At 33.4% G+C, this 27,207-nt stretch overlaps 1 protein-coding gene across 3 annotated transcripts in view; it reads right to left on the bottom strand.

Moving 5' to 3' along the window:
- pnt (ETS transcription factor pointed) overlaps positions 1–27,207 on the bottom strand; it is a 383,988-nt gene that overhangs the window by 33,821 nt on the left and 322,960 nt on the right. The window contains exon 1 of one of the 3 annotated variants that reach the window (XM_088242957.1): positions 3,137–3,994. The exons of the other annotated variants lie outside the window; for them this stretch is intronic. Coding sequence (XP_088099083.1) covers positions 3,137–3,224 — 88 coding nt within the window. The 5' untranslated portion in view covers positions 3,225–3,994. Of the gene's footprint in view, positions 1–3,136; positions 3,995–27,207 lie in introns of those variants that run through there. 3 annotated transcript variants of the gene reach the window in all.

Raw genomic sequence — 27,207 nt, 5'->3', positions numbered from 1 at the left:
TTTTTATTTATTTTTTAAAGATAGAAATGCACCAAAAAACACAAAGTTCATTTATTCTTGAAAATTATATTGTTTTTATATCGAATAATAAACGTTTGTTACAGGAAGCATAATAATAAATGTTTGAGCTTCCTAATGTATGCAAGCAAAGCGTGGAATTGGAAAACGAGGAAAAAAGTACGCTGAATGCTGTCGAAATGCGATCTCTCGGGCGAATAACTGGTAAAAATAATCTACGATAGGCGCAAAAAAGTCGAGATCCGTGCATTATGCAATATTAAGACAAGCATTATCGACAAAATCAAGAAATTCAGTAAAAATCAAGTGTTATTGTTTCGTCGGTTTGGACTTAGAGCGAATGAACAGCGAAAGAACGACAAAACATATTTACGATGCGAATGCTGATGGATGCAGAAAACAAGGAAGACCGAGAATAACATGGCTTGATCAATTATTCCAAAAAATGCTTGAAAATTGGCATGTCAAAAGTTGGAATAATCGGCGTTCGTACATGAAAACATGTATGACCAGAAGGAGAGGCGAAGTCTGAATGCAAAAACAGAGAGCTGTAGCGTTCTATTATCTCTGCCTACCCCTACGGGGAAATGGCTCGATGGTTTGTTGGTTTTGTTTTAAATATCCTTGCAACATCAACGCTTTTATGATGCCGTTAATCTGTGGCAAAATCATGTAAAAGATATGTTTCACTTTTTTTCACTCCAAGCTTTCGTAATTTTCCTAGGCATTTAAATCATGGCGCGGGGCTAAATTTTTACCATTTTGCAACTAACCAACAAGATTAGTTCCATTTTGAGATACCGGCGCTGCTCGCTTATCATTATAGAGCATATAGGGTAAAATGGTAGAATTGATTTAAATTACATATTTAAATCATCGTTTTCTAAGTAGGTCCGTTCTAAAAGTAACAAATTTATGTGCCATTTTCATTGTACCTCTTTATATTTAAAACAAGTAAAAAAGTCCAGCGAGTATTTCAATCATCTAATCTCATGACTGTTATGAATCACGATGAGAGGAATACTGAATGATATTATGTCCCATCCCCACGCCTCTGAAATTAAATTTAATTCCATTCATTGTCCTCAGACGCACCGCAAAAGCGACAAGTTGTTACGGTTTTAAGTAATCCGTAGGCTTCGGCAACGCTGCCCTTTTTGTGTCGGGAATAAAAACGTGTAGATGATGCATTAGGTGTGCAGTGTGCAGGGGCGGATGTACCGCCGGGTAGGGTATAAAAAATAAGCATATTCTCTTCCTACCCACAGACGAGCGGACTTCCGGCAGTCTGGCAACACCAAACTTTAGTGTGTCATCGCCGTTTTGCGCCATTTCAATTTTGAGAATGGAATACAAATAAAAATTGATATGTGAACCATGCGAAAGAGATTTTTAAAATATAATATGTAGGTACCTCGGAGCCGTTTATAAAGCTCGTCGAAGCAAACATGAAAACTTAAGAATTAAAGTAATTTAAAAAAAAAAAAAGTAAGTGATATGCTACATTTATATTTCGAAATTATTATTTTTTCTTTTTTATATTTGTACGTAGTATTCTGATGAGCATAATAAACAGAAATAGACAAAGAAATTTAGAAAAAAAATAACTTGAAAATAATAATAATAAAGAGATTTGAAAAATATAAGACCAGTTTCTAAAGCTCGTAAATACAAACATAATAATGATGCCAATTATTTATTTTTCCATACTACTATAATAACTACATTTTTAAACGGCGTATTCTGGTTGGAACACAAATAGTTGAATTATAAAAAAATATATAAAAGCAATCAAAGGTATGATTTAACTAATTTAAAATATAGCAGGTAAAAATATTCGTGATATTTTTCAATATTTTCGATATATTTTATCAAATACTTTTATTTGAACATATACATTGAATTTAAAACGAATTATGCCAAAAAATAGTCGAATAAATTATCTGATCAATTCTGACTATTTCGGAATTTACACACTATATACACTTTATTTATTTATTCACAAATCATCGACTTATTATAACTCGGACGTTAGTCCATGGGAGCAGTCCTGTTTCGAAAAATCGAAATCATAATATTTAGTGAGATTATTAACAAGTAATAAAATAATAACATACAAAACAGTCCGGTTCGATTATTATGAGATAACTTTATAATGTGTATTTGTATAAAATATTTATTATAATTTTATTGATAGTAATATTTTTTATTTTATTTGAAAAAAGATAATAATTTTGAATGCAAGAGGACTACGGTAACTCCAAATATGATGAAATTGAGTTATTATTATGACGAAATCAAATGTTTCGTTCTCTATTATATGGTAAAAGCATTAACGCCTAATTTCTTTAATAACAAATATAATTAATGATTATAACAAAATTATAAATAAATTTATCTATAAAACTTCTTGGTTTAGTTTTACTTTTTATTATTTTGACCAACAAATATAATTCATTTATTTTTGTTAGTCGAAATAATAAATTTATTTTTTATTGTAACTCCTCACCAAATAAGAGGTTATTATTAAGAACAGTTAGAAAACATACAGTACTCCCAAGGATTTTTAAAATGTGTATTTTTGTAACGTGCATCAATGTATTTAAGATTTTTTTAACATTAAAGTCTCTCATTGAAAAATAAAAGATGTTAAAATAATGAAAAATCACTAATCTGTCTCTCCTGAAAAGTTGGGCTTTTGGAGATACTGTAGTTTACCTCTCGCATACATAATAATTGTGGTGTTTTTTTTAAACTCTTAAAATAATATGCTAAAAAATCCCTTTGCAAACGGTACTGTCACGTCGTGATACATTAAGCAAACAAAATATTTTTAAATACATGTACATATATAATATATTATATACGATATAATATATTTAGGATATATTATATACACTGTTTAATATTATATTTTTCTCGGTTTCTGATAATATTCATTCAATTTAGACCGATTATAGCAAAATACGAGTTCATTATATTATATAAGTCTTGTATTCTAAAAAGATTTATCATACTGTTAAGGCAGATTTTGACGAATATTTTCAAATACTTCCTTCCACACCATCTTTAAAAACCATGCGGTATCGACGGGATTCATTTTCTTAGGGCGGTGTACCTGTGAGATAGGCGGGGCTGAGGTCCAGCTCAGTGTAGGCGGGACAGTCCCCGTAGAAGGCGTCCGCAGCCAGCTCCAACAGCACCATGTTGGCCGCCCCCGACTGCTGCGCCGCCGTTGTGGCTGACACTGCCGCCCTGACAATACTCCGCCCTACACCACACGAGGGCGGACACTGAGACCCAACGAACCGAACGGAGATTTATATTCCTTCGACTCGAATTTGAAAATCAAAAGAAATCCGATATAATCTTTTATTTTGTTGAACAGGGATGCTTTTATAAAATGTTATTCCATATTATTTTTAAAACAAAATTGGTTTTGGAATATTTATAAACTTTTAGTCAAAACTGAAAAGCACTGGTATTGATAAATGTTTATATTCGTTTATTATGTTCTTCACTCGTAATTTAAAACATTCGTTTTTAAACAATTCGAACTGTGTGAATGTTGATTTTTGCGAAAAAGACACTCGATTAAAATAAATAATTAACGATTCTTACAAGTATTCAAAACGTCTATTAAAATGTATAATATTTTACACGTAGAAATTATCTGGACAGCAGCGTAATAAAACGAATGTTCGAGTTAACATTAAAATGATCACGCACTAAAAGTTCTTTGGTATCATTTGGTACAAGCGTTACCTTGAAATTTTAAAAACAAGCACTTTATTCATAGTTGCAAAACTGTTCTACTCGAAACCATTAAATGTTCTAAGCACTAATTTAAGCTCGAATGTACAAACAGGCTTTGAGCTGAGCAGCGCGGGTAAGAATGATTTTTTAAATGTTTATTCGGAATTTGAAAGCTCCCGCCAGCGCCGCGTCGCCCACAGACAACGTCGACATTTCAACTGACAAGCAAACTTCCGTTGGATGGAGTGCGCGTCGGACGCACGACCGAGTCTCGTCGGAGGTTGCCGAGCGCTGCCGAAGCCACCACCCCCCATGTCATGTACTGAAGGTACCTCTCTCGGAGTGCCTACCGAAGCCAGCAACAGGCGATCGGCAAACACCTGCCTCGTTTCTTCATAACTTCATGCCATACCTCAGCGGGAAGACTCCTTCGAGACGTCTCTACTCTATGTCTCTATACATTTTCTATACTATTTATATCCGGAGGTAGGAACGTTTTATGACCGTAGAGCAGTTATAGCGTCTCGTAGACATTACTTTTATTTAAAATTAACTCACAACATTACCTACCTGTACAGACATCTTATCGTAAAGACGACTAGTTTTCATTAAAAACATCGCGAGAATTGCAACTCGAAAATTAATATCATGCATCATATTAACCAACGAATGCTTCTTACATAGAATTAAGAATAGTCCAGAAACCGCATACGCGCATCAAACAGAAGGCGACTCAACTACTCGTAAATGAGTAGGTTTACGTTTTGACCCATTATTTTTTTTGTAGACGTCGCTGAGTACGCAACTCCTGATTCGAATTTAACCATGCCGTGTTGTGTCCTTTTAAAGTGTAGAAATACTGCTAGGATCTTAAAAAAACAGGATGCAATCACATTTCATGTGTAATTATCAAATGAATGTGTTTGTCACAAATGCATTACTTAAAAATTGAATTATTTTTCCATCTGTCAGATTGTCGAAGAAACAAAATGGAAATTTCGTAAGTGTTGCTTGGGTAGTAAAAATGTGTACCCTACTTTGCTCATATAATAAGAGAAATAATGAAAATTGAACCTCGGATTAAACAACGCCGTGGTGGACATTTGGCCGATATTATCTTTAAAACATAAAATATTATCTAACATGATATAAAAATATCCGTTTTATGTAAAATAAAATTTGTTTTATATTTTAAGTTCAAAGTTCATTAATTCAATTACTCTTATTAAATGACCCTCTACTTATCTACTCTGTTGTGTCAATCAATGTTTCCGAGTGCACAATAAAATTTTAGAAAAATTAACAAATTGTTTTTTTTTACCTTACATTTGTGTTATGGTTATATTCTTCGCGATCTGGCAATATTACTCGGTGACTTCAAGTATGCGCGGCGAAAGTGTGTCTAAGTGGGGAAATTATTGGACACAGTCCGATGTATTCAAATATGACTCTACGCTCCTTCTGGACTATTCTTAATTATATGGCTTCGTACAATTAAATTTGTAAAGGTGAAAAAATATAAGCTATGTATTTATATGTAAATAACGTTTCAAATGTGAAGAAAAAAGACAATTCGAAGAATAGCTGAAGCAAAATTATACAAAATAGCGATAAATGCATTCTATAGTAAATATTTTTTAACACGTGCACGAGGCAAAACATAAAATTATTCAGTCATTGAAATATAAATATTTGCAAGCAGAATTAAATTTTTTCCTCTGCTCTTTTTATAAAATACTTAATTTTAGCGGGTTTGCTAGTGAAAATTCGCCTCCGACGAGATAGGCATTGAACGCGGTGCGTCATATGACCGGTCACACTGCGAACAATGGAAGAGCATGGGAAAATGTTCAAAACCGACGTTAGACATCAAAACTATGTGATACACACATCACCGAATCAAGGGGCAAAGAGCGAACAAAGCAGAACGATCTAATAAAGAAATACTAACTAAGCGATGCACAACGATGAAAAACAATAAAAATAGTCGAGACATTTTTACAAACTACGTTCAGCGAGTAGGTAACGAAAATTTTTTTATTTTGTTGCTACATTATGTAATATCTAAATAGTAATTCACATAAAAAATATGTAGGTACTAGGTACCTATGTTAACAACGTAAATTATGTTTTATTTTGAGGTAACGTAAAGTAAACGAAACCAAATTTTTCATTTGGACAATAATGAATGTTTTTGAAATCCACAAATAAATTAATTTCAGAACAAAGGACTCTCTATTCGGTGTGATAACCATCGGGCATCAATTAGCGGAGAAATTTTAGGTGTGCAAAATTGTGAGGGTATGAAACTGTTTAAAGTTTTAAAGTAACAAATATTTGCACACAATTTCTGATTAATTCTAAATTAAATTCGCGAAACACGGTAAATATTGTACAACGTTGTCTTTAAGTTGACGGTAGCAATAACCAACATCACAAAATGCAGATTTTACCCGTAAATCAGCATAACAGCACCATTTTGTTGGGTAACTACGGGTACCCGTTTCAGGCCGTTGTATTTTTCTCATCCACAAGACAACTCTGAAATTGATCAATGTTCGCATTATTCATGTGCCGAAGACCGAGAAAACGAAACAACCGACACACAAATAATACAAAAAGCGAGCAATTTAAATGTGAGAGGCGCATTGTTTCTGTGGGAGAATCGGTGGCGGACTGGAGCCCGTCCGTGGTCTGGTGCCAAGGTCCCCTTGGAGACCCTGGGCGTGTGTTGAGGTCACGAAGAGAGGTTCAAGGCTGATGCTGACGAGAAGGAAGAACGACCAGAGACGAAGCACGCGATGGTCTGAAGGATGACACAAACAAGACACGAAACAATTGAAGGAAATCATCGAACAAAAAAGTAAAAAGAGGTGCAAGCTTATATAAATTGCCAGCTTTAAATTGGAAAATAATTTATTTTCTTTAGGCAGTTTGCCGGCATAATTATTCTTTTGGGTATATTTCGTTGATAAAAATGCGAGGCTGTGATGTTTGGATTTTTTCACATACGAGTGGAAAGCAATGCGAGTTATCTTAAGACACAGGTTTTCAAATGCCAATCAAAGGTAATCAGAGATGGAAATTCATACAAGTACAAGACTAACGATGTTCCCGGTGCAGTGTCGGAAGTTGTCACGGATGTACATAGAAAATCTTACGATACACATTAAATGAGCGACGGATGAATTATGAATTCAGGTGTATTAACCGCACAAACCCTTGAACTGCCAGTGACAATGAAACAATCGCGACGATTATGAATCGTATTATTTTTATTCGTAATAAAGTCTGTCGGATTTTATTTAGAGCCTAATGTCATTCCTACCGTGTGTTGCGATGTTTACGCGTGCAGCGGTTATGAATGTGCTAAGAATTATAGATTCAGAAGCGAGGAACCTTTTAAGTCTAAAGTATCACATTGTTCTAAAACCATTATGCTTAGCCTTTTTTGATTTTCTATGATTGCTCACGTTCGATCGCTAAACTGAGAGCACACGAAGAATAGAAGAATACACTTGTTCACAATGCAGATTGGTAAGTTCTGGAGATCTTCGTTAAGTAGAAGTTCTCGTACGCGGGCCGTTCGTTGTCTTGTCGTGATGTCGAGCGTTTAGTATGCAGCGGGGGTATAATTAAATAAATATATGATTAATCTGACGCCAGGTGAGACTGACCAGGCGAATGAATTATATACATTACAGACAGGTAGTTCTCCAAGGACAGCGTGGCTCAGACAAGGGAAGTTGTATATCCACAGCAGGTCAATATCAAAGGTAACGAAACAGGATGTTAAGTTAAATCAGAAAACGTGCAAATTAATCATTAATCATTCAATATCAAAAGAAAGGAATCACTCTAAAGACTGATATCGCAGCTAAGTACTTTAAATATGGGTAAGTAAAGTAAAAAATAAGGTAAAAAATATCCCACTGAAAGTAAAAGTATAAAATTACAATATTGAAAAAAAGTCTTTAAACAAGGAAAATTGTTTTATTCCGCAGGACAATGTTTCCTTGGAAATATATAAAGCCAGGAATAGTATATTTCTGTGCCGATTCTTGGGAATTCCTACGCCCACTAATTGTACCCAAACCCAAAACATCCCGTGTCATTCATTTAGTTTGGTTTTCCAGGAATTTTTGCGCAAATGTGCAATTATTATACCTGAAAACATCCGATATCTTCCGCAAAATAGAATTCAATTGTCATCAGAAAGATCACAAAAGATTCTCGGATACAGGGGAAGTTAAGCAATAATATCCAATAAATATAGAAATTTTTGGCGAAAGAAAAATTGGGAAAACACGTTCGTAAGAAACGATAATGTATTTCAAAAGAAAATGACGTAAGAAAACCATCTGATAGGGATGAAAAAAATTAACGGTAAGTTTTTTTTCAACATTTAAGAGACGATTTTTCCATATATATTTATGACCGACGCGCGATGCTTGATGACCACGTTACAATATACTTTATGTAACTGATAACAATGTATTTTTGACTAATTATAGAATCAAATAAAATAACAAAGTAACTTAACAATATTGGGAATAAGTTTACATCTTTTAAATTCAAGACCCCTGTGTTTCACTAGATACGTTTACCTGTGGAACAAGAATTCGTACGCCCTACTGAATACCATTTAGGTGGTACTTCCAGTATATGCACGTGTCTTGCGCGGTGTCGTGTTACAGCATCCGGTCTGATGGGGTCGCGAATCAAGGGTCTGTACAGCCCACAACCCCTATATGTAAAAGGCCAAGAAAGGATCCCTGAGGAACCCCAAAAGCAACAGAAAAAATATTCGAATAATAGAGTGAAACGCCCTTCAGAGAGATAAGGGGTGGGGCTAAAGCATTAGGAAATACCTAGGTACAAGGTACGTAATAAATGTAGATAAAATCTAAACGCATACGAGCGTCGATGGCTGAATCGATTAGACATTTAAATAAATACGATATAAAAATAACTTTCGTTCCGAGACAGGATTAACGCGTGATGATGACATTTCTAGTTAAATGTAATTAATGAGTAAAGAATTTCTAACCGAGTGGTTATTATATTTATATATAAAGACAAGGACGAATAAAATATACGAGAGTAGTAGTATTTCAAAAAGCGGTAGCAGGTAGTCAATAAAACACAAGTGGTTTGTTAATTTAATGGCGGGTTTGCGTATCTGGAGTGCATTCAAGTGGATGTAGAACGGAAGTGGAGACAATACTGAGCCAGGAAATAGGTGATGTTAGGAGGTGCTACATCTGCTTCGATCCGCAGAATCACTGCACCAGCGCAGAATATGTGAATGAATGGAGGACATTACAATACTTTGGCAAGAAAAAAAAACGATTTAACAATTAAACGCACATAAAATAATAAATAAGTGATTAAGGGCTTCATAGATTGCGCGTTTTATGTAGGTACTTGTCAAGTCTTGATTACGGTTTAAAAAAATGCTTTATAAGCCACTAACTGAAGCGCGATAAGACTAAAAAATCTGCTCATTAACATCTATGGAAAATTTATTATCGTAATGCCGAAATGCGTGAAAACAAATCGATAAGCTTTTTCAACTGCGGTTAACTTGTGGCGAAGATATGGATAACATTATTTATAATCACAGTTGTTACTCGTAGCTGGGAGCGATAATAAACCCGACGACTGGTACTCGCATATTATCCTGAATGAATGTTAAACAAGTCTGGCTATGGAAAATATCTAAATATTGGAGGATGACAGCTGAAATACCGGATATCGTATGTTTAGCGACATCCGGAAAGTGCAGAGTAATTAAATCGAAATCCGCAGAAGTAAAATTATGTACTTAATAATAAAACCAAATCTCAGAAACTCCAGAATGCTCTTGTAATCGGGACGTTTATTAGTCGTCACTATTACGGTAACAACGTAGAGTTAGTTTGAACTCAATAATTAATTGATTATACCGACATGCGACAGCTAGGAAAATAATAAGTAAAATGCCACTTAAATCAAAGAACTAGTTTTAGAACGAATTGTGAAAATTTCTGTACGTTTTATGACGAAGTGAAAGCGAGTTTCAATAAAAATCGTAAAATACAAGATATTATAGGATCCAAAGGTTCCTCTCGAGAGGTAATCAATGATCCCGAGGGTTCAAAAGTTCAAAAGACCTCTCGAGTTATCTGCTAGCCCACAACTATTATTCCGCTAAGTGACTTAGAGAAAATCATCCCCTATTCGACGTGGAGAGGCACTTACTAAGATACACAATGAATGCTCGACCTTAGCCATTTAACAAACAATACAACACTTAGCTCAACACGACACAAAGAGATGCTCAGTTTAAATTTTCAATCTTAAAGCAGAATAAATTGGAAAGTTGTATTTTTCACCAGAAGCGTATCTTAGATTCTGATAATCATGTTGAAATAACTTTTACCAGGTTCAAACGAAAGAAAACAAGTGTTATTCAAGCTAATTTGTACGCAAAAATACGGTCAAGGCATAAAAATGTAAAACGTTTTGACAGTTCGAAACTTAACGAAGCCAAAGGAAAAGCTTTAGCAATTTTTTTAATAATAAAAGGGTTTGTCTATAATTAGTCGTCCTTGCAAACAACAGAGTGCACGTGAGTGCTTTTTCAAGGCAAGAAGCGGGCATTCTCGAATATTGTGTGTATCTTGTATAGAAAGATAGAAGTGTGCTAACGGGCTATCAGGACACGTGTGGAAGACACGTGCGACAACATCCGGCCGTGCAAGACCAGATCCTCCGAAACGAACAAATGCACATCTGGAAATGCGTGGAATAAACTAAGTTTGATCATATGATAAAAAACTTTAGTAATAACGTTAGACGGCGTGCACAATAAAAATAATTTAAAATCAGGGTGATAATAATTAAAATCGAAAATGTTATTAATGGAAATACAAATCAGGTCACAGGGTCTTCCTATATCTACATCTGAAAACTAAATTAAAAATGTCTCGACATCAGTCATGATCAGTCGACCATTTGAATTTGTACTAAATACACAAATATAATCGAATTTATATTTTAAAGGATCGTGATGAATTTGGTCATCTTGTTTTGGTAAATATTTATACTGTGTAGGTATATGAATAAAATTTTAAGAAAACATATTTAATACGCATTGATTTTCATATTTCGAATGTCAAGAAAAACTTAACACATATTATGTCAATTACATATTAATACACATGTACATGCCCCGAGCCCTCAACAGTGATTACACTTAACTCATGCCCAAACGCTCATTCATGCTTAACGCGTATTTAGTCGTTCTTCGGCAGCCAGCCAGGCGTGACGTTTAGAATCGAAACCAAAATGCCTTCTTGTGTCATGCAAGCGTGTAAAAAACTTTAGGATAAACACTGTAAAAAGGACTGCGTTACTTTTCATTGGTAAATATTTGTTCACGAGTAATTAACAAAGCTTAAAATAATTCATATTCAAATATAAATATATTTTTTTGTTAACGTCAAACTACGCCTGGCGGCGCAATTGCGAAGCTCTTATAAGTTACAGGGATGCACTAGTAGGAATACGTTTTTAAAATATAATAAACGTGAAAAGGAATTTAAAGATAAAATCTGATTGGGATCTACCAAAAACGAATGTTGATTGTTAACATTAAAACACAAACTTTTTATGTACCAAAAATGAGCATCCTGCAATTTTTGGTAGCATATGCATGATCGCTGAATGCATCCCTGATATAAATAAACAAACTCGGTAACTATGGATACGTTTTCGTCTCACCACCCTTGAAAATATTTTACTCTAGGTATAGGGCGAGTCTATGTATTAATATGTCAATGGATTATGTCAACATTTCTCAAAAACTCTAAACTATGTAACACCCGATTTTACTATCAATTTGATTCACACAAATAAAAATATAATAATACCACAGTGAATAATATACAGTTTTTCCTCCCTCCCGTAAAGTTACACTTCGCTAACATTGGACCTATTTGCATGTAATGCGACGGTATGTTCAAATTAGTGTTTTTATGTTATATCTCGTACACTTAAAGCATTTAAAATTAAAGATAATCTTATTAATGATCTAGATAAAATATTAAAATGAAGCGGAAATTGCATCAAAAGTTATAAATAAGGAAAAAACAAGCGTTACAAGGTGATTCGAGAAAAATTTCCTTTGAAAATAGCCCTTCGTGTTCTTCGACCTGGCGAGTTAAGAACTTCCTAAGTTAAGTCGAAATCATTTTTATGTAACCAACTTAGTTTATTAAGTGATTAAACTTACAGAAGAAGCATTTTTTGGAAACAATAATATTTCATATTTCGTGAACATTTTCTCCATTATCAAATTACACAGATTAAAATTTTTTTAAGAGTCCTAATCAGAACTAGCTCTCTCGGTGTATTTGAAAATCTTGATGTAAAATCTATAAAACAACTTTATGTAAAAGCTTTGTTACTATACGCACGTAAACATTATTCTCTACCTTCCGTTACGAATACAAGAGTTACTAGATACTCCACCCTGATGCTGCAAAAAAATAAAAAAATAAATACAATCTTCGGTCAAAGAGGATTGGCCTACTACTCGGTTAAAGTGTACAATCTTCTTCCATTATCCATAAGGACAATAAGTAAGTTCTCAAAATATAAAATTGCTATTAAGAAATAGATAGTGGAGGTGGGTTGCACACGGATCGATGAGTGGATCAAGCCAAATAGGTAAAATGTGTGTACTGTTTATGAAATTTGTTATATTGGTCTATATGAATTGGTTATCTTTTTTATGATTAATTTAGTTTTTTATTGTTTATTATGTCAATAATAATTAGGTTAATTTGATTAATTACGTTTTTTTTATTGTTATTTTTATGCTAACTTTGTTAAATAGCTAATCTTAGGCATGTTTCACATTTTGTAAAATGTTTCCCTAGGCACGGGACCCCTAGTGAGGGAACATTATTATGTATAAAAAAGAATACAAACAATGTAAAAGCATAAATAAATAAATAAAAGTAAAACCTTTGAAATAAATTTATAGCGTATAAGTAAGATGAAATTAACGCTTAATTAATGAATGCTAACTTAAATAATAATTACTTTCTGAAATAAAATGTATTAAAAATATAAAAGAATTTTCCTAACTTCCATAATGTATTCATCGATTCTTGTAATAAAATATTATATAATGTGTATTATTAAAATTATTTAACTCAATACAAAATATTGTAAAACTAACTTCTTATATTTTAATTTTAAAATGTTATTTAATTATGTACGAAATACGATACATTTTTTAATGATGTGTTCAAATCTATAATATTGTTTCTTTGCCAAAATACATTTACAAACACGTCAAATTGTGACGTCTAGCAGACATAAAAATGGTACATTTACACAAACAAATCAGAGATACTAAACAAAATATTCATCGATGACACATTTGGATAGAAAAAAATCAGACAAACCGCCTTTTGTTTTTTTAAACGTGATTATTTTTTAGAGAAGCGGGTGTTGATAGAGTTTCTGTTATCAACATTACCGAGTGGATGGGATGGTTCGAAATTTCGGATGAATATACGTATTTGTTTTTTTTTTAATGTAAATACGGCAGCGATGTGGGCTTATTGGAAATACAAAAAACATACTAAAATTCATAGTTTTTGGTTGGCTGGAAGATATTGGTTTTGGCAATAAGTCTGGCAAAGTACTTTTTATTTGTACTTGAAGATTTAAAAAATAAAAAAAATGTTTTCGTCGCCACTAGTTCGAACTCAGCCCAACGGGATTATAATTTTATTATCAACGATATATTAAGCAGACACATATTAAGTTCAAATCGTCGTGATCGTAGAAGAACGACGGATGTGCGAAAAATGTAACATTGACTATCTTTTACATTTGATCTTGAAAAGGTCATATAAAGGCTTTGTATTCCAAGTTTAAAAAAAATATATATATAATTTGTAAATAATCCAGGTATCAAATGATATACTTTTGTATTTGAGGGTATTAGAAGAAATCTTAGAAATCTCCACCAAAAACTAAATTAGTTATTGATGCCAAAATAAACTAGACATAAAAACCTACCTACCTAAATAATAGCGTAATTCAAAACCGTCTCTAAATCTTGCGAAAACATATTACATTACTTGACACCGCAAACTTAGCATTCTCCATTGAGTTGGTGAAGCATTATTAGAAATCTTACAATTCTTTTTTTAAAGTTTTTCGCAAATATCTCAGTAACTCATTCAATGGAGATTTCTAAGTTTGCTTCTAACACCCTCACTTATCGAGTTGTGACATAAAATGTTCAAAATAAGTTTAAACCGCTGGCGTGTAAAGTTGAAGAAAATCACATGCGTCCCTGCTCTACGATCACGACGAAATGTTTGTAGAAAAGAACCTGCTGGATTTTACATATATTATATAATGCAACAGAGATTTATTTATTACAACGGGGCATATTACATCTCGTAAGGTAGCCATTTTGTAATTTCGATCTCCAAACTTTTACTATGCCGGATTCTAGAGCCGCGATTGTCGTACCTTCGTACACAGATATGCTTTTTAGATCTCCTTTTCCAAAATCGATATCAGTTTTGTTTTCAGATTGCGAAGTTAGTAGGTTGTATGTTTCTATCGTTCGGTTTTCTCTCGCGATTAAAATTTCCGTCTGTTATGTGTCTTTGAACGTTAAGCATTTGATACCTTCTCCTTTTTGAATAGATTTTACATCCCGTAAATGGCTCGATGTATCTTTCCTTTTACTCTTAGAATTCTGGTCGTATAAACGTAAAGTAACGCATCCCAAACTCTACGAAACCAAAAGCCGTGTGTTGAGTTGGGATACAATATAATGCATGGAAAGCGGAAGCAGGGAAATTATAATTGAGAAAATACGGCTAAAAAACGGTTAAAGATTTACGATGCGAATGTCGATGGATACATAAACCGAGTAAAACCGAGAAAGACACAGCATGACCAAATCCAACTTGAAGATGAGCATGTCAAAACTCAGAATGATCGGCGCGCGTGGGTGAGAATATTTATGAATGTAGAGGAAGCGATGTTTGTATGCCAAGACAGAGTGATATGAGGTTCTATCCTCTCTGCCTACCCATACGGAGAAAAGATGTGATAGTGGATTTGTTTGTTAGTAATACAGTGTTTGAATAGTGAATTTTATCAATGGAAATTGTAAATGTATGTATATTTAACAGTAGAGTTTTTAGAAGACGAAAGTGATTATTTGAAGCGGGTTGTGGGCCCGTGGACTCACGGATAAAAGGGCAGAGGTTTGAACCCCGTTTTACCACACATTGATTCCCATTTTCTAATAGTGAGTTATTTACGACTCGTTAAAAATAGACCCCAAAATTAAAACACAAAAAACGTTTTTAAAAAAACTAAAAAAAAACAATTTTAAACACTTGTCGCGACAGCGCCCTATTAATTGAATTAACGTAAAAGGCGACAAAATATTGTTTATTATAATCACTGCAATAAGTAAAACGATTATTTTTTGTACGTACTGTAGTGAAAATAGATTGCTGAGGTAGTAAGGGGGAGCGGGGTGGATAAGTGGAGAAGTGGGGGTTGTCTGAGGGGAGGGGGCACAGGAAACAGTGGTATTGGCTGAGTTGATAAGAGCTGTCGACCAAGATATCACCCAGTGCATAAACGACTTGTATGTGTAATTACAACTTCAGATGTATTAAACTATAAATTAAATAAAATATTTATTTATCTACAAATTTAAGTATCACTTAAATTTGTGAATTAAAAAATCACTCGTCTTTTATTTCTATAAAGAATTACAATGAACTTCCATCAAAAAATTTCACTTACAAACTTAAATGAACTTAAATAAACTATATTTTTAGTACCTCTAAATGTTGGTTTAGCAATTAAATCCAGAGGAAAAAATAATAAAATAATTTTGTAAACGTTAAAAATTTAAACAAATAATAGCCTTTTCAGATAATAAACAATAAGATTTTACAAACAATATTTTGAGTTTGTCCAAATTTTTGTAGACAAGGACTGGATTAAACTCCCTGGGGAGCTGTTAATATAAATAAAGGTTTCAGATCTTTAACTTCACAAACATCAACAAATGAAAGAGTTGAAGGAGTATGGATGTTCGAATATGGGCAGAATGGTGAATGTTACACAGTGTGTAAAGTGGCCACTTAAACCAGCCAATGACAGGTCATAAGCCCCGTAGATGCCTAGACTTCTATATTACCTTCGCTTAAATGTTCTTCACCTCTGTTGTAATATATTAATAAGATTTTAAACAAAATATTCATCAGACAAAATTTGAAAATAATAAAATTTGAATTAAATGACAATCCTATATGGCAACGCCGGGATTTTTTTTTAAACAAACGAACCAACCATCACACTGTACCCCGTAAGAGTAGACGGAGAGGGTATAACGCTTTATCACTCTGTCTTTGCATACATATATCGCTTCCTCTACATTCATACAGCATCTCATACGTTATTCCGACTTTTGACATGTTCATCTTAAAGTATTTTTTGGATTTGGTCACACCATGTCTTTCTCCGTCTTTCTGTTGTCTACATCCATTCGTTTTACATGTAGAAATTCGATCTCGACATTTCCACCGTAAATTGGCTGCATCATTTAGCCTACTTTTATCCTTGTTTTTTCAATTCCTTACTTCACTTCCATGTATTGGGGTTGGCGCCAGGACTCCATTATGGACGCGAAAAACACTATTTTGCCAAATTATTTTTGTTAAAACTTAATAAAATCGAGCATTAAGAAAGATGGATGTTCGAACAGTTAGAACGGCGAATGTTGAGCAATCGTGTGCGTAATTTGATCACCTAAACCAGCCAACGATAGGCCATACAATACTTACATCAATATATTTGTTTTATTTTATAAAAAATATTAATACTTAGTTGACTATAGCTGGCATCATGTCGTTATCGTGTTGTTAAAAAGTCGTTAAAAATAAACACAATTAAAATACATATCAATGGACGAAGTAATAAATACAAAGTTTAAATAACTAATAATTAGCAGCAGAAAATTGGTAGAATAATCGTTTTAATAAAGTAGGAATAATATGATAATATAATTGGAAAAAAATACTGGAGAGTGACCTCAGAGAAGATTATCATAGTTATAAGGACTCTTAAATCAATTTTGAAAATAATTTTCTATAAAGTAGGTACAATGATAAAATAAACACAATGCATAGAATTTTCTACGAAATGTGTAGTATCCGTATAATGAAAGGTAATACTTTTAAGCATTGTACGAGTATCTTTAAACTTGTCTTTTTATTGAAATGAGTAATTTTGCATGTTTAAGCATTACACTGATATGGCTAAAATTAATTTGACAAAATTTAAATATTTACAATTAAGATAAAGTTTTATACATATAATTATATATATATGTATAATAACTTATTGTTACCTCTTTATAATTGCTCAATTTATTAAACTTACTTATCTAAAGCCTGCACCGCTAACTAAATATCTATTCAATAGAGCACTTTGATTCAGTTTATCTCTGCCTTTAAAAAATAAAGTGACCAACATATTTTTACCAAAAAGAGCAAATCATCTTCAGGAGATTGGGTTGGAAGAGTTATAATTTGATTGATTAATGTATTTTGTTATTGTATAATTTCTTTAAAATATATATGTTTTTCAAGTGAATAATAATGTGTACATTACGAGTATATTAATATTTCATACTCGATTTTTTTAGATTTTTATTTTTAGCACTCTTTATACCACATATATGTAAATGGCAGAAATGCCGTTTATAAATAAATAAATAAAAATATAGTACAATCTCTAACATCGACTGGCATACTGAATTCTCAATTAGATCATTTGATGTATCGGTAAACTTTTGTTATAATACTTTTACAAATGTGGGATAAATTTGTACCCGCTGTTAAGACCTTTAATAGTTCATATCCTAAATGGTACTCCCCCGCGCTTGTAAAAGCAATTAAAGAAAAAGATAAATACTTAAGAAAATATAAGATTACGGCAATCACTCAAATCGAATAACTTTTAAATTATTTCGTGGTAGGATCAAACATCTTAAAAAGTTTTGTCACGATTCTTACATCGCATAGAGGACTCACCAAAAAATTTCTGGTCGTAAATGAAAGCTAAATCCAAATCAAACTGTATTCCTAATAGTCTTGTATTAGATCATGCGAGTAAGAACTGGTATTGACATTTTCAACGCATTTTCTGAATATTTTCACTCAACTTTCCTAGATCCAGCTAGTATCCAATCGAGAAATTCCGCTAATCCCTCATCTACCTCGTCTCACGTGTATACCTCAGATATTCATTCCATCATGGTTACCGCTGACTATGTGAAAAACCTACTCTTAAAGTTAGGTACATACTATATGAGTACCAATCACTTTGCTAATTAAAAGATCTGTCAAAGAATGCACAATCCCACATGTTTGGAATCCCGCTTTTATGACACAAGTTCACAAGAAAGGGCCTAAAACCGATATTTTCAATTCTAGACCGATTTCTAAACTGTGTATGTCCTAAAGCATTTGAAAGAATATTCTATAACCAACTTTATTCCGCCATTAAAAACTCACCGAGTCCATCTCAACATGGCTTTCTTAAAGGGAGATCTACTGTTTCAAATTTAATCTTACTTAACGATTAATTTACTGATTTATTTAAAAATGTGTTTTAACCATATTATAATTTATAGTCCTTCCAAAATACCTAAAGCGTAAAAATGATTGAGATACACTGCATTTGGTGTACTTATGGAGTGCCCTACGCACCGCTATGTGCGGACGAAGAAATTATGAATAAATAAATAAAAAATACAGAAAAGCGTGCATTTTATAGTACAGACAACTCTAGGTACTGGTATATTTTTTCAGAGCAATAAAAAACGTTTGTTTTATCTTCATACTCTGTAAGGAGAATTCCGCTTAGCTCATAAAAAGCTCAAATTCACAAGAAAATTTCTCCTAAATTCCTTAACAAGTAAACATGGGTGATTATCGTAAATCTTAACCAAACAAAAATATTTAGGCACTTGAAGATGATATGGACTACGATATCTCTCAAGATTTTACAGATATTGGGCCGTGGGTAGGGATTAAAGTGACATTAGATAAAACATCTTGTTTAACGGTACTTAAACATGCCGAAAACAAGATGGATGGATCTGCTGAATAATGCAGCCATTTCGAAAAAAATATTGCCAGGGGTTGAAACGTGATAAGTGGTGGGATGATAAAGAATGAATAGAAAAGAGAAGAAAAAGAGATTAGGTGATAGTGCTTAACACTAGATTTTTTATAGATATTTTTTTTACATTATAAAAACCTTACTCTTTGACTGAAAAATCTTTAAACAAAAAACTGTTATTGAAGACATGATTTTTGCGTCGTTGAGAAAAAAGGTACCGTATTTTCGGATCATAAGACGCACTTTTTAACTCAAAAAATTTTACCAAAAATTAGGGAGCGACTTATGGTTCGATGCGTCTTACCGTCCAAAATATTTTTTTTTTCTAAAAATTAATATATACATTTTGGGGTGCGTCTTATGGTCCAGAACTTCTTATCGTCCGCAAAAAAACTGAAGTTAATTTGTATTGAACATATGAAGGAGAAAGTGCTAATTATTATCGGTCAATTAAACAAGTACCTACTAAAAGTAAATTTAATAATAAACGTTTTTTTTTAAAAACGTAAAAAATATTATAAATACGTCAAAGTATTGCTAATTATTTTAAGAGTATTTCGATGAAAACAAAGACAAGAAACGAGTGAAGCTTTGTTTATGTTAACCACCTATTGTGATTAATAAGTTTTTATTCCTCTATATATCATTGTCTCGGTGAAAATAAATTACTTTATAAATATTAACTTTTTCTAAATCTTGGTTTTTCAATATTACGTGATATCAATGTCTAAAAACGTAAGTTTATCGATAAGATATACTCTTTTAGGATTATCATTAAAACTATTTAATGAGTACCGCCTTACCCACCTTTAAACGACTGGGAGTTAATTTTGACCTTTCTCTTGACGCTCTAATTAGTAGGACGATAAGTTCATGCTTCTACCAGCTGAGATTAATTATTATGTATTCGCAAAAAATTACCGGTTGATGCCGCCCTTCAATTAATAAATGCGTTTGTAGTGTCTAGAGTCAATTGTTGTAATGGTATCTATGCAGGTCTACCAATGAATAAAATGACTCGCCTACAGTCTGTATTAAATGCCGCAGAAAACCTTATTTTCGGAATCTTTAAGTTCAGTCATATCACTCCACTACTTCAGGAATTACACTGGCTACATTTTCCACAGAGGATGGAATATAAACTCAGTTGGCTTATGAATAAGTCACTGCATAACTCTGCTCAGAAATATCTAAGGGTCTTATCAGCTACATCTACGGCGAGAGGAAAAGTTATTATACATCTAAACAGCGCACTAAATTTGGTGAATGCGCATTTGCGGTCGCAGGCTCTATGGCATGGAATGCTCTCCCAGCAGAAGTGCAAAACTGTGACGGTAAAGTGATGCTTCGGAAAAAAACATTAAACCCACCTGTTCTTTAAATCATTTGAATAAATCCGTAGCATGTGATAACAAAGTTGATTGTTTTACTTTGAATACAAATCAAACACGTTTGAATTGAATGTATTTATTTATAGAATCACTTTGTAAAGTGCACTTAAGGTTATATTACGAAAATAGCGCTTTATAATTTATCCATAGTAATAATAAAAATAAAGGTTTTTTTTAATTATTGATGTACATTTTATGTTTGTAAATTGACAAAATGGTCCGTTCCGTGTCCAAGCTGATGAAGAATACAACGATGATGAAATTAACATAAGAAATCAAATACGAATCAGTTTCACCCTTAATAGCGTTTAAAAAAATCACCAAAGAATACAAACTATTCGTGGGAATTCTGATTCAACTGCTCTGTATAAAGCAGAAATATTCCCATAAGCCATAAGATATAAAACCTAAATAACGTCAAGTACCTGCGTAATATAATATAAAAGGTATAAACGGTGACGTATACGAATTTATACCGCCAAAGCATCGTTGAAACAAGATCCCAATTATCTTAAATCGTCACAAAAGCGTTAATATAATTTGCAAACTTTTTTGCAAAAGCTCTCGCCGAATCCAAAAATCCCCACCGATAAATTGATCGTTACTTTTGAAGTAAAAAATCAAGTGCATTATGTCGAATATTATAAGGATTTCATGGCTGGGATTGAGGGATTATGTTCTACTGTCCTTACGCGCTTTTATAATAGAAAATTTTAAGAAAAAGAACAATGTAGATCTCTAGTTCAAAAGGATTGGTCCCGTGTTAGGCAGTGAGTGCTACACCCTTCCATTTCAAGTCCTTAAGAAAAAGGACAACAAAGGAGTGAATGCAACTGCATTCAATAAGATTTACGGCAGAAATTAGAAGTATTTAATTCAGTATTTAAATACACAATATTGTCATATATAAGTTCTTCAGATTGGAGAATATTGATAAATCTTTTATGTAAAAATTATCTGTAAGAAATATATTAGGTCTTTTACAGTAAAGTGGTTTGGTCGTTGAATTTCCATGCACGCGGTCTATATTTCCTATGTGCAGCAATGAGTCCACAAAATTTATATTTAAATGTGTTGGAATAATGTAAATTTATTTTAACACAACAGCTAAAGAATAGAAACCTCTTCTAGAGTGGAATTAGCTATTTATAGGTCTTATGTTACATCGTTTGTTGGTTTAAATTTTTTTTTTAAACATCTTCGATACCCACCATTTGCAAGATTAAAAAAAAAACTTAATTGGTCTCTGGGTGTAGTGGTTGATGTTTCATAACTTCCTTCCATATCACCTCTTTCCTACCTCTAAAATAGATCATTACCGGGTTATTCCTTTACGTAACTTGATGGTTCTGTGGATTTAGAAAATATTGTTAATAATTCCTTTACATTAGGAATTCTCAGAAAAATGATTTTGTCCTATTTTTCTGAGTGGCGCATTCGGTATAACGAAAAACTGTACAATATATACCAGGCCCCGAGCATCTCGGCACATATGAAGATGCTTAGATTACGATGGGCCGGGCATGTACAGCGAATGCCTGACTCACGTGTACCTAAACAATAATGAGCGGACACCCGGGAGGAAGGAGACCAGTGGAAAGACCCAGGATGAGATGGGAGGATGAAGTGAGAAAGGATGCAGCGCCAATTCTCCAGGTGGCAAATTGGAAGACGGCGGCTGAGGATCGACAGAGTTGGAGGCGAAAAGAGCAAAGCTCGATATGGGCTGTAGAGCCATCGGAGAGAGAGAGAGATTTTTCTGAGATGTTGCAAGAAACAAAGAATTAAGAAGATATTGTTGTAACAGGGAAAACGAGGTTGAACTGAACGAGAAAAAAGACCACCTCTAACAAGAAGGAGTGACGATATAAAGAATTTATGGGATCCTCATTAAAAATTACCATCAACTTGAAGAGGAATGGAGAAGTATCATACGCATACAATGAAAGCGTCCACCCCTTTCCCGAAACTGTTCATAAAGACTAAGGTCTTTCTTCAGTTTCGCATACCATCATCACCATTCCCTTGCCACACCTAATGGTGCATAGGGCACTGCATTGGCAGTGTGACACCAATCGCAGTGCATCATGATCATTTCTTGTTACATGAAGGAAAGATGATCAGTCCTACACTTCAGGTACCAGTCCAGGGACTATGAAATATTCTGGTGTGAAAACACCCTTTTAAATAAATATTTCATATCAACCATGTCGGGAATCGAACCCGAGACCTCTCGCATGGTAGGCACACGCGTTGATCATTACACCACGAGGTCGACAATCGCGTATTCACTATCAATATTTTAAAAAACTAATTGAAGGAAAGTGTAATATTTCTTTACAATTAATCGACGAAAATTTAAACGTTTTTAGGTGTACCGGTGAAGATACTTTAATGTATATAAACATTAATTTTACTTTGGGGAAGAATAATGGAGTTCTGGTACCAACCCTAATGTATGGAAGCGAAGCATGGAGTTGGAAAAAAAGGGACAAAAGTAGACTGAATGCTGTTGAAATGCGATCCCTCAGGCGAATGTGCGGAAAAACAATGTATGATAGGTGCCCTAATGTCGAAATTAGAGCAGAATGCAAGGCTGAGTTAAGCATTATCGACAAAATTAAGAAAGGTCTTTTGCGATGGTTCGGTCATGTGGAGCGAATGAATGATGAAAGAACGGCTAAAAAGATTTATGATGCGAATGTGTCTGGTTGTAGAAGTCGAGGAAGGCCGAGAAAGACATGGCATGATCAAGTACAACAAATTCTTGAAAGTGGTCATGTGAAAAGTCGGAATAATCGACGTGCGTGCATGAGAAGATGTATGAATGTGAAGGAAGCAAAGGAAGTGTGCCAGGACAGAGTGGTGTGGCGTTCTATCCTCTCTGCCTACCCCTCCGGGGAAATGGCGTGATGGTTAGTTAGTTAGTTAATTTTACTTTATACCGTATCGATATGATATATTGAAGTTTATATTACTCTGTGTTAGTTTGTTTATGACGTAAATAATGCTGAAATTTATATAAAATGGGTTGATTTCTGTTCAAACATGTTGAATTTTGTTCAGGAGAGCGGTTTAAAGTTGTAAAATAGTTTCAAATGTATCTCTCGAAGAAATAACACAATTAATTACTATTTTTTTTGGAATCATAGGCCTTGATAAGAATATTTAAGAAAAAACATTTAAAATATGGACTCTCTAAAGTTTTAAAGTATTACTAGACTACCGGTGTTTTAAAACTAGCTATTTCACTAGTGGTATACCGGAGGACTCCAATGTTTTAAGTATATATAGAATCTGAATGTATGAACAAAATGACATTCATAACTCAGTTTCGCAAAAAATGTCTTCTAGCGTTTCAGCTTTAAGGTACAGATATATATATAGGCGTAATAAATATAACATAATAGGCCAAATAATAAATAAGAATGAAAATAAAGGAACAAATCAAACAAAATAAATAAATAAAAATCAAAAGTATACTACGTAACGTTGTAAAACTTAAAAGCGTCTAAATAAATAAGTAAATGGCTGATATTGACCATGAAACACAGGGGTATGTTTTGAGCAACAAAAAGCACACGTGCGGAGCAGTATATCGAGTTGCAACGGAAGTAGGACTGTACCTAGGACACGTGCACATACATTAGGTAGAAGAAGAAACAATACACTGGTAAGGTCTCAGGTAATTTGTTGTTCTTCTGTATTAAAAGTAGCGTAGCAAGGAGACATTAATAACTAATTGATATCAAAATGGCGAGCGCTTTAAATGCTAAGGACTGAATTTCAATTTCATTTGACGATTTTATCTACATAACATGAACGTAGTATGCTAGGGAATGTGATAGTAATGCTTGAGAAGGATCATTCTTTGCGAAAATCTTTTAAACATAATTTACACCTAGTCGTTTTTAAAAATTGCGAATACATAGGTAAAGGAGCGCATTTTCTGAAATAGAATTTCAATAAAATATTTAAGGCGTTAAATCGGGATAACATATCAGGCCAGGAATCCTTGAGAAATAACCCGATGTTATAAAGGGGAATACTTTTCAAAAGCAAGAGTATTTACCTCTTAAACATATGTAGTTTCACTGATATAAAAAATGTCGATCTCCTAAGTGATAATGTTCAGCTGCCTGACTGCTCTTCCTATCGGCATGACCGGAGGCAGGTTGGTTCTGGAAGCCGGGAGATAAAACAGTACGTGCTAAAGCTGTCGGAGACATCTAACCGAAACATAAAAATTGATATTCTCCGAAATGGCTGAGTTCTCGATATAACCTCTCATCAGCCTGACAACACGGGTCAGTTTGCTCCCATCCCTTCTGCGTTGCAAACTAAAGAGGAATTCTGTGGGATAGATGTGAAGATACACGATGCCCGCGAAATAACACGGGGTTTATTTAATTTCGTTGTAATATTATATATAATACATATACTCGTATATATTTTAATCAGTCTCCTTCATTAGGTACATTAAGTCAGTTTTCTGAAATTTGAGTGTTATATGAGGTATGAAATGAATTATTTTGTAATTGTAACAACAATCGGCATAATGCAGAGGCGAAAAATAATCTATGTGCAAGTGTGCAATATGTACCACACATTATTGTATAATAAGTTTGACTGAAAAACAATTTTACACCACGAAGTTAAAATGCTTTTGCTACCGAAAATATAAAATATCTACCTTTCCAAACCATCATTATATCCAGGGCGGCGAAAATAAGTGAATATTTTTATCCAATACTGCACATGTTATGTCCAAATCGGTTGATTTATTTTGTATATTTATTGCACGCATGTGTATGTAAATAAATATAATATACTGCACCGTTTACGCGCTCGGCAAAAACACAAAATAAATCAAATAAACAAAGCTAGAATTGCTTTTATGGGCGGTAATCATTCGCTTATTTAGCGCTTGGAAACTTTCACGTATTTCTAAGGATCACAAAGCGCGGGAAACTGATTTGACAACCATAGAAAATGTCGCGGATGACAGTTCTCATTTCCCGCCTATTCTGGGCGACCGCGGCAAAAACAAACAGCGCAAATGGCGGAGCGACTCCACAACGACTGTCAGTGGGGGATCAGAAAACCAAAAGTGAAACAGCGAAGAAGAGGTGCCAAGGATGATGGTGTGCAAACTAGACCGAGACGGAGAGAATGAGGAACAATGTGAAGACGAGTGGAAACGGCAATTATTACCTAACCAGTGGAAAACGGCTCGTACCTACTTGTTTGCGTATCTATGCATAATAGAGGAGTACATACTAAACTGTAGTACAAATCGTAGACAAGTACATTATTCGTACGCATAAATTGATATACCTAATACAAAATGCAGTTTACCTTATCAATAACATTTTCGTTTAAAAAATCAGCAAAACGATAATTTATTTAAAAAATTGAGTCCAGTTCCTACTTTGCAAATGATTCAGAAATTCGGGTAAATAAAACATTACAAACTTTCAAAATTTTCCTTTTTTAAAAAAACATGCACTATCCTGGATTCAAACGGATTTCATTGCCATGTAATTATGCTTTATTTTTTGAATACTCTGTTTTATCGCTTGTTTAGGGTAAATTAAAAAAAAAAAATACAAACATTGCCAAATGTCTTCAAACATCGTACTTTACAGGTGAAGAATTTTTATGGGTATTATGATCATTTACAGATATTAACAATAAAACAATGTTGTGCACTCAAAATTATATCAAATAGGGCATCTTGAATTTCAGAATATCCGAAAATAAAGTCAAATTACCAAATGGCTCTTTTTATAACAGAATAATTATATTTATAATAAACATAACTGCGCAATTCTATGCTTTACTATAAAGTAACAAAATAAAACGCAACGGAAGCTATGGAAAGTCAGATAACAGACTACATGAGTAATTTTGTATGAAGAGTGAAACTTCATACCTCAAGGTCTTCATACGGTACTAACCATCTTCCGGTGGGTAATTAAGATGCTTAATTACTGAATATTTTGTAACCATAGCAATAATTGAGGTATGTCTGTTTTTTTATGCAAGAAAACCTCGGTTCTAAAAAGGATAAAAGTTTTTTTATTAATAATTCATAGATAACATCAAAACAAAACATAATATTCTACAGCTTATTTTGAATCTAGTGATAGCGTTGCGTTGCCTTCAGACAGCTACGCAACTAAGAAAAAAAACTAACAAACACATTATCACTTTTAAGCTAATCCAAAAATGCATACAAGGTCTAAATTTACATAAAAGTAACTAGAATGTCCAGATATAAAACACAATGAAAACTCGAAACACTATGACACTAAAAAATATTATATCACTGAAGTAAGCCAATATAAAACCGAAACAATAATAACTAAGGAATTCAGAATTAATAAAACCGAAACCATGTCTTAAACATGTATTGCATTTAGGGCAACGATTGCACAAATCTTTATTAGATTTAATTATAATTTTAAAAACAAAAAAAATTACACTAGTCTTGTTAGTGATTCCAATGTCTGAAGAAGATTTTGGATTCATTGATGGTAGAATATGTACTAGGTCGTTATGCAAATATTAAAATGTCTCGCGACTTTTTGAAAAAACGTAACTATTTAAGACAAATTAGTAATAAAATTGGATTGGCATAACAAATAATAGTGCATTTTTAAATAATCGAGTCAATGGGTAGATCAAACGAAGTATCCTTCGAGCATATCATCAACCATCGTTTTGAGACCATAGAGCGTATCACATAATATATTCGCTTATGTCACATATATATTTATAATACATCATGCAGTAACGATTG

The sequence above is a fragment of the Micrasema longulum genome, unplaced genomic scaffold (genome assembly GCF_059751315.1).
Source record: "Micrasema longulum isolate JH-2025_06_02 unplaced genomic scaffold, ASM5975131v1 h1tg000178l, whole genome shotgun sequence".
In the NCBI taxonomy this organism is placed as follows: domain Eukaryota; kingdom Metazoa; phylum Arthropoda; class Insecta; order Trichoptera; family Brachycentridae; genus Micrasema; species Micrasema longulum.
The sequence above is the reverse complement of the archived record's forward strand: the minus strand, read 5'-3'. Positions and strand labels throughout refer to the sequence as shown.